Source organism: Callospermophilus lateralis, chromosome 18 (genome assembly GCF_048772815.1).
Source record: "Callospermophilus lateralis isolate mCalLat2 chromosome 18, mCalLat2.hap1, whole genome shotgun sequence".
NCBI classification, from domain to species: Eukaryota; Metazoa; Chordata; class Mammalia; order Rodentia; family Sciuridae; genus Callospermophilus; species Callospermophilus lateralis.
Window position 1 is genome coordinate 39,607,615 of NC_135322.1, and position 12,426 is coordinate 39,620,040.

Below are 12,426 nucleotides of genomic sequence, written 5' to 3' on the forward strand. Positions count from 1 at the left end.
TATCTTAAGAGCACCTGGAGCCATCTGCTTATGAACCTTTGCTTACCTCAAGACACTGTTTATATAAATATTTTCCCCCCCTCCCCACCAAGGGATTTTGAAGTGGGTTTTCTAATCCTGCATGAGAAAATCTTAATTCAAACAAGCTCACTGAAACTCATGCCAACCTATATTTGTCTTTGCTGTGTTCACCAACATTCAGCAATTGAAAAGTTACACTCTCCATTATGGGTTGCAGCCCCCCCAGAAAGGGATGAGGGTGTGTGTGTGTGTGTGTGTGTGTGTATACACTATGGGTAGCCGATAATCATGGGAGCATTTCTACAAGGACTCTGACGATCTCAGAAACAAGCCCTCGGATCTGAAGTTCTCTGGGTTTTCCTGAAGTCACTAGCAATTCCCATATTAGCCTGTGCTTTGTGCTGAACTAAAAATGGCTGGACCATTTGCCTCTTTCCAGGTATCAGACAACAGCTTTACCTTAATTCTTGAAACAAGTTTGGTTACCTCATTTGAGCCTGATGGATCAGCACCCAAGCCCTGGGTCCACACTGGACTCAGTTCACAGACATATAGGCTCAACCAGTGTAGCCTGCCCCATGGGTCCAGAAGTACTCTCTAGTGTCCAAAGCCCAAATGGACAGGCCAGGGGCCCAGGTCATGTCTGAGCTCACAGTCATAACTCCCTTAACTAAGGGAATAGTTCCCATTGGCCCCCCACACAGTTTTATCTGAATATGTGTCCTGCAGAGCTTCTCTGTGATGACAGACCGCCATGATCATCCATCAGTCCTCAAATGTCACTCTCCCTGAGAACTCCTGTTAGCTACAATGACTGTTTCCCCTCTCTGTCCTTCCACCACACTTTCCCCACTAAATATATGGCTGTGCTTCTCCTTCAAGGGTTCTTTTTGAGCAGGTACTGTGTCAATTTATATCTGTATCACCTCTCCTGATACCAACTCTCCATATGCTTTGGGCAGGAGGGTGGATGGATGGCTGGATGGTTAGATGGACGGAAGGTGCTGGTCAATATAAGCACTGTAGTTGAACTGGATGGGAATATGAGAAAATGAACAAAAATCAGCAGATTGCTTTTGGAGGACTGGATGATGAATAGATATATATTGGCTGAAAATTTTGACAACACCCAAATAAAAAGCTATGGAGAGATTGACGCTAGGTTGATGAAAGGATTTTAGTGAAGTGGGTGGAAGAATAGATGATGGATGAGTGGATGAGCTATTCTGGAATCCTAACTGAGACAGAGTCTCACCTAACCAAGAAAATGGGTCTACTACTGTGTTCTAATTTATGAAATTTCTAATTCAACCAAGACAAATGATGACATCATTCTAAACATTTTTTTTCAGTTACTATTCTCATCCCTAAAATTCAGGATGGCAGTTACTTGTGGCTATATGAAATATTTCGCTTCTTAAAATCCTTGTAAAAAGAAGAATGGCAGGATATTAAGTGTTGAAAGGCCTGAGGGACATTATGCAATTTTCATCCTATTATTGTTGGACATTTTTGACATTTGGAGGTGTTTCATAATAAAAATGGGAAAAAAATCAATTTCTCAATTTGGATGAGGTGGCTGACACTGCTGCTGAGATATGTCTCACTGTCCAGGTGGTTGGCCCTGGGCCAGAGAATAATAGCTCAACCAGTGAAGCCCAGGGCCAAGCACATGGGGAGGGGTCACTGGGATGGAGGCACCTACCATTTTCAGCGAGGTCTCCAAGAGCTCCTCCTCTGTCTTCTGGCGCATGCAGTGAACCATGACTGCTGACGTGGTGGTTTTACACCCAGCAGTAATAGCAACTTTCTAAGAGAGAGAGGCAAGAATAGGGTTAAAGAGCAGCATACCTCCCCTCCCACACGTAGACAGAGGTGTTCTATGCCACTGTCAACTTCTTTAAGGAAGAAATGGGCAGCCAAAAATGCTTTGGAGCAGCAGGTGTGGGTTCTGGGCTCCCTGCAGTATTAATAATTGGAATGGTGGTATAAGCCTGTTATATAATGTCTCCAGATCTACTACTCATCACTATTAAAATGAACACAATATCCACTCCCAGCACCACAAAAATGAATAAATAACTAAATAAATTGGGCACAAGTTTCTCAAAGTTGAATGCCTCAAAAGAAGCTGTTTGGTTGAATTCCACTGTCAAATTCACCTCCTCCCTTGACGTGCTACTTGGCCATTCAATCTCTTCGTGCCTCACTTCTCCCACCAATAAATGGTGGTAAGGATTACAGTAATCTACTAAGAAGAGTTAATACATGTGACATGCTGAAATTCGCCCCATGGGTCCCACATGCGGGAGCTCATGTGTGATTGCAGGAACCCCAGAGAAGGAAATACCCATGAAGAATCTTCAGAAAATGTGGAAGGTGATTGAACTATGACCCTAAAGAAGGCCTTCCTGCTGAACCACACTCTGGATGCTTGGAGTCTTTCTAATGAACACCCCTGGAAAGTTCCCCAGGGATTCTAAGGGAGCAGAGGACGAGTCCAGGAGCTGTCCAGGATGAGACCTACCTCAGCCACCGGCTTGATGTCCTTCCTGAACAAGGCAGCAGTGAGGGCCACGCCACTCTCTGAGATGGCCCTGTGGAAGAGGTTCTTGGCCAGAGGAGACAGCACCTGGCAGGGGAATGGAGAGGAGGAGGTTCACGCTCACAGGGTCAACAAGTCACTTGCTCCTTCAGGCTCCCTCAACCTGCTCCTCTGCCCTGACCGTTCACCTGGAGAGTCTGGGGGTGAGGGAGCAGCTCCTCACCTACCCCAGCCTGCTACCCAGGCTCACCCTGGGGCCAGCTTTCCTAAGACAACCTCTGCAGCATGCAACCAGAGCCCACAGACAGGCACAGAGCAGGACGTGTGCGGCCAGGCTCACCATGACTATCAAAACTCCTGGAAGACAGCGGGGCCTTCCTACCCACAAATTCCCCTTGGGCATTTCTGTTACTCATAATTTATCTGAAAAAAAATGATTGTGAAAGATCATAAACATTTCTAAGACTGTCCACACTGTTTATCATCATAACAAATGGAAATGACCTAAAGTATGTTCTACCATGATGAAATCAGGTGAATGCATAATTTTTATTCTTACCTTGGAATACTATACAATTATTAAATTATTAATTAAAGCTCTGTAAGAGTACATAATATTAAGAGAAATCTTGATGTTACTCTGTAGCATTTTGGAAATTTTGTAGGTAAAAACAACAAAGATAGGTGATGGAAAGTGAGAGTTGATAGATGAAAGAAAGAAAGAGACAAGGATAGAAAGAGATAGAAAATTGGGGTTAAAAAAACTAGAGAACTACATGTCAAAATGTCAACAGTAATTGTCCCGGGATAGTAGCATTATAGACTATTTTCTTTGGGTTTATGTATGTTGTTGCTTTTTCTTTACTTTAAAAAATATATAGACATTTTCCTCTGAGTATTCAACTATGAAGCCAATATATGTTGGAAAACTGCAGTGGTCGGGCTGACCCTGCTCAACTGTGAGGTGGCAGGAAGGTTTCTTTGGCTCCTGAACCTCCTGTAGCTTCCGTGTCCACCCAGCCTCTTCCCCAACTCGAGCAAGACATCCTCCATCCCCGGGGTTGTATCTCTACCCACATCCCATGGGCCATCTCTCCCGGTTCCACTTCCCACCTCTGATCCTCTTACCCATCTCCCCTTAATCCCTGGGAATTCTGCCCTCCCGCTTGGGCATACACCAGCCACCATGGAGACAATGCCCTCTCCTGCTCAGGCGATCAGGTCTCCTCATGTGGCTCTGCCTTGGAGCCAAACAACAAACCTTTATCAAACTCAGAGCTTCACCTGCTCTAGTGAAATTTATACCCACCCCGCAAAGAAGTGAGGGGAGTCCTGGTGCTAAAATGATTAGGAAAGAGAAAAAGAAAGAGAACCCAATCAAGTGAGAGGAGGAGGAAGGGCACAGTTACAGGTTGACCTGGAGATGCTTCTGACCCCAGGACATAAAGCTGAACTCTGAGTTTTCTAGAAGCCAGGGAGGGGTTGGGCTGTGGCTTCCTCTCAACCATCTCCCCCAGATCAATCACATTTGGTCCCAGGGAATTCTGCCCTATCTCTTGGGCATGGGCAAGATATCAGAAAAACTCAGAGGAAGCCCTGCCGACTTTTGCCTAACAAGTCCCCTCAGTGTGTAGGTCTGGCCTGGAGCCCAACAAGGTCTCTCCACACAACTCCTGTCCTCGCCCCTTCTTGTAATTTATACCCACCCCTACTTCCCAACAGAAGTGAGCTGAGTCCTGGGGTTCAAGTGATTAGAAAGGGGACGGAGAAGTCAGGCTAGAGGAACAGGAAGGTCACTATTACAGACCCAGCTGGAGATGCTGATGGCCCCAGGACATACAGCCAGCTCTGAGCTTCCTGGAGGCCAAGAGGGTCTGGGGCCTGACTCTCCACCATCTGAAGCCAGGCAGTGAGCAGAGTCACCCCTGAATCCAGTCTTGCAACCAAAGGAGACTGTGGTTAGATCTGCTGGTCTCCAAGAGGTCCAGGGTGGGCAGGGGCAGGAGCACTCACAAGAACAGAGACACTTTGTCCTCCTGCTGACTCTCCAAAGATGGTCACAGAGCCTGGGTTTCCTCCAAAGTTGGCAATGTTGTCCTGGACCCAGCGCAGAGCAGCCACCTGGTCCAGGTGACCCCAGTTCCCCCGGCCATGTTCATCCCCGGTGCTGCAAGATAACAGGATGGGGTGGGGACCCAGATGTCATGTCAGAGCTCTCGGGACAGAGAGATGAGCTGGGGACTCAGTGGTCACCACCTGACTCTCATCCCTGCAGCACTGCTCTGCATGGAGTCTTCATTCATTCTTCCAGCAATGATGTGCTGAGTGAGCATCTATTATGCGCCCTACACTGGTTTAAGAGTTAGAGCATCCCCAGGAACCACACAGGCAAAACCTTGACTATACTCAGCTCACACTCCAGAGCACAAACAGATGAAAAGAGAATACAATGTTCATGAGTGAAGGTGATCTGAGGTAATAACAGGTAATGACAGAGGCAGGGTGGGGCAGTGGGGGGGTTTCAGATCTCAGCACCAGGAAAGGCCTCTGTGGGGCAGTCGCGTTGGGTACAGACCAGCATGAAGGAGCACAGGTCTTGTAAATGTCCAAAGAAGAAATTCCGGGGAGGAGAAGCAGCAGGTGCGAAGGCCCCAGGGCCAAGGGCACCAAAGTGTGAATGTAGCTAGAGTGAGAGGCACTAGAGAGGGTTCTGGGGGCCTTGGAGGGGACTTCTCTGTCACTATCAGTGACCTGGGAGCCCTCAACAGAGGCAGGGTGAGACTCACCCTGTGCCTCTTGTGATCTCTGGCCACTGTAGAGGCCACTGAGTACCAGTCACAGGTTTATGAATATGATCACAACCATAATCCAACCAGAGATGTGGCAGTGAAGGGGGGGGGTGAGAGGGGCTGGATTCTGAGCATGTTTACAGGAGGAGCCCTGCGGATCCGCTGGCCCACTGAGGTGGGGAGGAGGACAGAGGAGCCTCCAGGCTGCCCCAGGCCTTCACCCTGACCACCCAGGAGCGGGCAGCTGCAGCAGGGGCACAGGGGCTGTGGGACAGCAGGAGAGCCTGAGCTGGGGGCGGGGAAGTCGGGGTCAAGGGCGCAGCAGCCTGTCTCTGTGAAGTGGAGGTGCCCTGCAGAGCCAGGGCAGCAGGGGAGGCAGCTAGGTGGCACCTGGGTTCCAAGGATGAGGGGACGCAGCAGGAGCTGTGAAAGGGCTCGATTTTCGGTAGCCAGGAAGCAAAAGGTGGTGAGGGTGAGCCTGTGTATCACATGCAATCACCGAGTCCCTCCGCGGCCCTGCCTGCTCTTCTTTCCAACCTGCAGACTGCAGTGTCCCGGGGGTGTGCTGCCCGGGGAAGCGGGTGAGCATTTCAGAGGAGCTGATGTGTGGGCTGGGTCTTGCAGGGTCAACAGAATTGGGCCAGGAAGAGGGCACGGCACAGGCAAAAGCTTGGAAGCAAGCAGACAAGTGGTTGACGAGAGGCTGGGGAGTGAGAAGGAGGTGGGGCCTCCTAAAGCAGGGACTGGGGTGCATTATGAAGGACCTAGCAAGGAGGCTATGGTGCTGACATGACTAGAGCTGTTCTGGCACCTTCACTTTGGTGACTGCAAGGGTTTGGATGTGGGTCACCTCTCAGACTCAGGTGCTACAACCTTGGTCCCTGGTGTGATGTATTAAGAGGTGTGAGAGCCCTTAAAAGATGCAGCCGAGTGGAAAGTGACCACTGTATCCTTGGGATACAGCCCTTGAAGCTCATGGAAACCTGGTTAGTTGTGGTGAGAGGGAGCCGTTAAAAAAAAAGATGATGGCCATCTCTTCTCCCTTCTCTCTGGCTTCTCTTCCCACCTCTTCTGTACCCTATGGATTCCCTTTCTGTTTCTCCTCCGTGTTGCAGAGGCCAGGGGCCCACACCTGAGGCCCATCTGATGAAACCACCCATCTTGATCCGAGCTGAATCAATTTATTTTCTGTATATTTATTCAGCCTCCCGTATTTTATTATATTAACAGAAAGCAGACCATTGTAGGGGCTACTGTGCAGAGAGGAGAGTCCAGCGCCTTACCTGAAGAACCCCCAGATGCCCAGGCGGTACTGGATGGTCACCACCACCACGTTTTCGTGGGCAGAGAGGGGCAGTCCATCATAGGTGGATGCCCCACCCACCACCAGGCCACCTCCGTGGATCCACACCATCACCTGGGAAAAAAACAGTGCAGCCACACACATTACGGGAAACAGAAGTGGGAAGGACCTCAGAGAGTGTCTGGTTTGGTCACCTACATCTTGGCTGGGACACGTGAAGGCCATTACCCACTTCCCAGAACCCAGCAAACTTGCAAATTGGGCCACCGCTTCACCCAATGCACCTGCCTTTATCTCCAGATCCGTGTGCCATGTCCCTCCTAAGGCACTGAAAAACCAAAAATGTCAACAGGACAAGGCAAGGATGTTGTGTTGTCCCCAACGCCCCTGGATAATTTGACCAGCTTCACATAACCAAGGGCAGCACTTGTATTTCAGCATCGTCTCCGTTAACTTTTTAGTGGAGAATTAAACTTCTGGGTCACCCTTGGAGTCAAGGAGAAGAGTCAAACATCATGTACTTAAAATGCCCACTTTTGTTCCCAGAACCCAGCCAAGTCCAGGGAACAGTGAGAGCAGCCCTGTGGCAGATGCCTAGATAAGGTACTGCTGGCGCTCACACATCCTAGGAATCAGGGCAGGTGAGTGTTATCTGTGGAAAGCTGCTCTCTTGCATGCACGCCAAGTTCCTTGGGATGCTGGTCATACAACAGAACAAAGCTCAACTAACTTGTTCTGTAACTTAACCTGCAGAGCCCCCTCCCTGGGGTGACTGGGGAAGAATGGAGCACTGTGGAGAGGTAAGCCCTTGTCCAGCCGGCCATCACTGGAAGAGACGCTCCCTTCTAGAGAAGCAAAGTAAGCCCTGTGAAAAGCAGTGCTACCAGTCAGATCCATTGCCACTGGACTTTCTAGAAGGGTACTGACTTGCTCTCACACATGCTAGGAATTAGGGCAGGACCTTCCCAGTAAGTGTTTTTCAATAAACCTTATATTTCACCTCCCATCTCTGGGGGCCTCCTTTGGTCTCTCAGCCACCTGCCCCACTGGCAGAGCCCGACTTGGGCTGGGGATAGTAAACTTATCCAGGCAGAAATGGTCATTTCAGGAATCCCCTGCAGCCCCAACAGCGCAGCTTCCTGATGTGATTCCCTCTGCCTCTTCTGCACCCTCAAATGCACCCCAACCTCCTAAGCCCACTCACATCCACTTCCTCCAGAAAGCTTTTAATTATTCCACTAACATTATCTGAGAATCCATCATGGCCCAGCAACTATGATAAGACTTAAAGATAAGAGTGGATCTTAATTCACGGTTCTTGAACTTAAAGAGCTCACATAACAGAGAAGAAATGAGTGGATAAAGTAATGCTGTCATAATGTCCCTAACAAGAAACAGGTGCATGTAATGTGAACTGTGCAAGAGAAACAGTTCTAAGCCCTAAAACTAACTTACCCATGCAGGAAGTGCTAATGTTGTTCTATTGACAGGAAAGCTGGGTCACTGAACCTGCTTGAGACCCTGCAGCTAATAAGTGGCACAAGCACAACTTGAACCTGTCTCACGGGTCCCAGAGTCCACATGCTGAGCCCTTAGGCAAGAGGAAGGTCCCGGGGCAGCTCTGACTCAAGTTTCAGGAGGGCTCGCTCTGCACACTCAGCCAGCCCTGAGATGAAGCCCGAAGGACATCATTAGATATTCACATGGAATTCTTCCCTCTAGAGGAAGCAGAGAATGAGGAAAGTTGCAAATTTGCCCAAGACTCTCAGCCAGGCAAAGGCAGACCCAGGATCTAAACCCAGGCCAGCGTCCATAGCTTCAGGGTCTCCTGCCTCCAGGGCCTGGGCAGAGTCAAGTTCACCTGTGAGTGAAGGCTGATCCCAGGGACTGACTGGCAGTGGTGCCATGGAGAAGTTACAGTGCAGAGCAGATGGCAAGACCCTCGAAGGCGGGGCTGTGTGGTCATGGCTCCATGCCCCTCCTTTTCCTAACCCCCAAGTGTAACTCTGTATATGGGGGCTCCATGTCCATAAAAGGAGAATGAATGAATGAATGAACGAGGGAACCATCATCCCCACCTCCTGTGACTTACAAAGCACATGACTGACCAACATTCATGCCCAAGTGTGAACCTCCTCCACCACTCCTCAGAACCACACCGGAGGTTCTGGGGGACTGGATGGGTGCGGACGCCCTTCCTTCTCGTTTTCCAGCAGGTCCTCCCTACCCGCCAGCCTGTACCTGGCAGGCGGCCCCATCCCTGGCCCTTCCTTTGTTGGGGAAATGCTGACTCATGGGCATCAGCCTGTGCCAAAGCAATCAGGAAGGGAGTGAGCTATAAGAGCCTTCCAGATGTTTGGCCAGAGACAAGGAAAGGGCTTCCCACACCTCTCTCAGGGGACAGTGGAAGTGGGCACAGGTGGCGTGCTGCAGAGAGGTGATGCACGTGCTCCCCTTCCTAGTCTGTGCTTGGGGACATTGGCATTCAGATGAGAAGCCCTGAGCTCTTGTCCTGTCACCCTTCTGTGTGACCTCCCTTCCCCCACCTGGGCCTCAGTTACTCTACCTGAAGAGGAAGGTTGGGTTGTTTGATTTTTCTCTAACTTATTTGAAATTATGTCTTTCTGCCCTGGGGTTCACATTCTTGATCTAGTAACTAAGAGTGGCCATTCTCGTCTTTCTGTTGGCATGAGAAAACATGAAGAGATTAATATGTGCATTCCTGACGGACTGCAGTCTCCCCACAGATGCTGAGGTCACCAGGGGAAACCAAGGAAAAGACCTCTTGTCTTTCCTGTGGTAAAGGAAGCTCAAGATCCCTGGCTCTCATGGCCTGTGGTGCCCGTCACCCCAGCTGCCCTCACGCCTTCCTGTCTGCCCTAGTGGCTCCACGATGCTGGCCCTCACAAATCTTGACCAGGGGGGCCCAACTCACCGGCAGCCTGCTTTTCTTGGTCAGGTCGGCAGGAGTGTAAATGTTCAGGTAGAGGCAGTCTTCGGAGAACCTGAGGGGAATGTGCTCCTTCCTGTTGGTAAATAGCTCTGAGAGGACCTGCGCCCCCACTGCATCTTGGGAGCACCTGGGAAGGGAAGGAAGAAGGGCTCAGAGACTCAGCAAAATGGAGGGGGAAGTGTCACCTGGGGCCCTTGCACTGAAGGTTCAACCTTCTAACTGGAGCTGCGATCACTGGACTTGAGACACGGGAGTGGGTGAGAAGCTGACTCATGTAGAGTGACAGGGGCCTGGGACCTTTCCTCTTCCTGGAGGCTATAGGATGTTCTGGTCTCTACTTCAGCCACTGATGTGCTCTGTGACCTTTGGTGAATTCCTATCCTGCTCTGGGTCCCTACCTGCCGGGTCTAAATGAGTGGAGTGCTTTCTCTAAGGATCCTGCAACCCTGGGTTCTAAGACTCTGTCATCTACCCACCCCAGACAGTCACTGTGGCTGCCCTGTGAAGAGATCTCTAAGATCCAGCATAGAATGGAGTGGGTGACATTTGCTGAGTTCTCCCAGAGGCCAGGCACTGACTGGAGTCCTTCTGATCTATTAACTACTCGAAGCCTCCAGTCAGCCCTAGCGTGTGGCTTTTATCATTGTGCCTATTTGACAGAAGAGAAATTTGAGTCACAGGGAGGTTACACAACCTGCCCAAGGTCACATAGCCAGGCATATCCACTCTAGGTAGGACTTATATTTCCAAGTACGTTCTAAGCAACACCTCCCAGTCTCAATAGATCCGAAGGCAGGTGTTGCTACCCACCCCCATGAGAAGACCCTCAGGTGTCAGGAGGACGTAGCCATCAACTGGCAGAAGTAGAACTAGCAAAAGCAACTTCCAGATTTATGTCCTCAGGAATTTTTACTGGATATCCAAAAGCAATGGACATAGGATTTGTAAAGATTAAAATTCAAATGTCAAAAGAGAGATATCTAGATAAATGTAAACTATCTAATATCTAGATAAATGTAAAATAAAGACCAATATTATATTCATCATTGTTATTATATGTTATTATTTTGTTTAAGTGTCCAAAAGCATTCTTTTAATAAACCCAGGCACTGGCAAGGGTCTGCTGAATGAAGGTTTTCATATGTCAGGGTAAAGAGTGGACACAGTTGGAATATTTCAGGGTGGGGGGGGGATTATAAAAATGTGCGGATGCTATGTATGACTCAGAAATGTCACTTCTTGCTACTTATCCTAAAATATCCAGGAATGCATGTAATGATTTAGTTACAACATATTCATTGTGGTGTTGTTTATAATGTCAAGAACATCAAAACCAACTTACTGAACCCAAACAAATGTCAATTAAATCAATTACTTTTCAAGACCAAATTTTATGCAGCTGTTGAATGTCAGGCTGGGATACTTGAAGGCACAAAATGATTTTTATGGTCCATGAGCAAGGTGGTCATTCCTACCGCGTATGTGTGATTCATTTCCAAGGGAGGAAGGTGCCCAGAAGAGGGAACCTGGTCACCCATGGAAATGCTTGGCTAAGGAGATGAATAATGTCAGAACTGATACCCAAGGGGCTCTGAAGTGCTCTGGGCATCTGTGCCCAGGTGGCCAGAGTGCCTGGGAACACCAACCACTACTCTGTCATGACTAGGTGTCTAGACTCACCTGGGAGTTGAGGACATGTCAGGTTCATGCAGCCTGGAATCACCTGCACCCCACACACACACACCTCCACCACCCCACACCCCAACCCAACCAAGAAGAAATAAAACTTCACACCTCCCTCACTGGCTCAACAGCTCCTTTTACAAAGCACTGATCATATGCTAATATACCCCATGATGCATCTTTTTTTTCCACTTTGCATGTTGTGTATCAGCTGTCTCTCTGTCCTCAAATGCAAGCTTCACAAAGGGAGGATCCTTTGTTCACAAGTGGATTCTAAGAACTGAGAACAAGGGTGGCACAGAATACACAAGAACCCTGTGTTGCATAAAGGGATCTAGAAACCCCTGAGAGGTCCGGAAGGCCTCAGGGCTCTGCAGTGTTCTAGAAGATTCCAGGAGAAAGCAGAGCCAAGCCCAGGACAGCCTCCATCCCCTCCTGCAGCACCGAGGCAGACACCCCTGAGACAGGCCACCACTTACATAGGAGGGTAGGAGGTGGTGTTCTTCACAGAGCTCCAGGGCTCTGGCGGCTGCGGTGGAGCAAACCTCAGGGGCCCAAGAGGGGGCTTGGCAAAGGGGACGCCCAGGAAGACGGCCACGGGCTGCGCAGATCCTTCCAGGCTGACGTACTGCCCCAGGACTTTGCCGTGCACCGTGTCCACCACGGGGGGCGAGGACGGGTGTCCTGCTGGACATGGGGAGTAAATGAGGACATTAGAAGGGAAAGGCCAGACCTGGGTTCCAGGTGGGGTTGGCCACATTCTAGGTACGTGAAAAAGTCATCTATGCCCTCTAGGCCTCAGGACAATGTGAAATAGGGAGGAGGAAATGTGCAACCTAAGTAAAAGGATTTAGTGATGGACTTAGAATTGACATAAAGTGGAAAGTCAATGGAATAAGGAGAGCTTCTGGGAATGAACAAGGCCTTGGTTTCCCTCTTAGAAGCTTCTGGGAGCATGCATCCAGAGGTGCTGAGCTGCATACTGGTTGAGGGGACGAACAAGTGGGGGCCCTGTTCTCAGGAGGGCTGACCTTGGCGGAGAAGGAGCCACAGACCTACTTGACCTAAAGCTGGGGAGAAAGAGGCCACATCCTGGTGGGGGGCCAGGGAGGGGCTGCAGGAGGGAGAAGAG

The 12,426-nt window shown here is 49.6% G+C and overlaps 1 protein-coding gene across 2 annotated transcripts in view; it reads right to left on the reverse strand.

The window, feature by feature from the left end:
- LOC143383904 (liver carboxylesterase 1-like) overlaps window positions 1-12,426 on the reverse strand; it is a 32,170-nt gene that overhangs the window by 16,300 nt on the left and 3,444 nt on the right. The window contains exons 2-7 of one of the 2 annotated variants that reach the window (XM_076838913.2): window positions 11,774-11,978; window positions 9,594-9,738; window positions 6,639-6,772; window positions 4,580-4,733; window positions 2,549-2,653; window positions 1,727-1,831 (exon numbers count right to left, since the gene is read on the reverse strand). In XM_076838913.2, coding sequence (XP_076695028.2) covers window positions 1,727-1,831; window positions 2,549-2,653; window positions 4,580-4,733; window positions 6,639-6,772; window positions 9,594-9,738; window positions 11,774-11,978 — 848 coding nt within the window. Of the gene's footprint in view, window positions 1-1,726; window positions 1,832-2,548; window positions 2,654-4,579; window positions 4,734-6,638; window positions 6,773-9,593; window positions 9,739-11,773; window positions 11,982-12,426 lie in introns of both variants that reach the window. The other variant, XM_076838912.2, reaches the window with a different exon arrangement.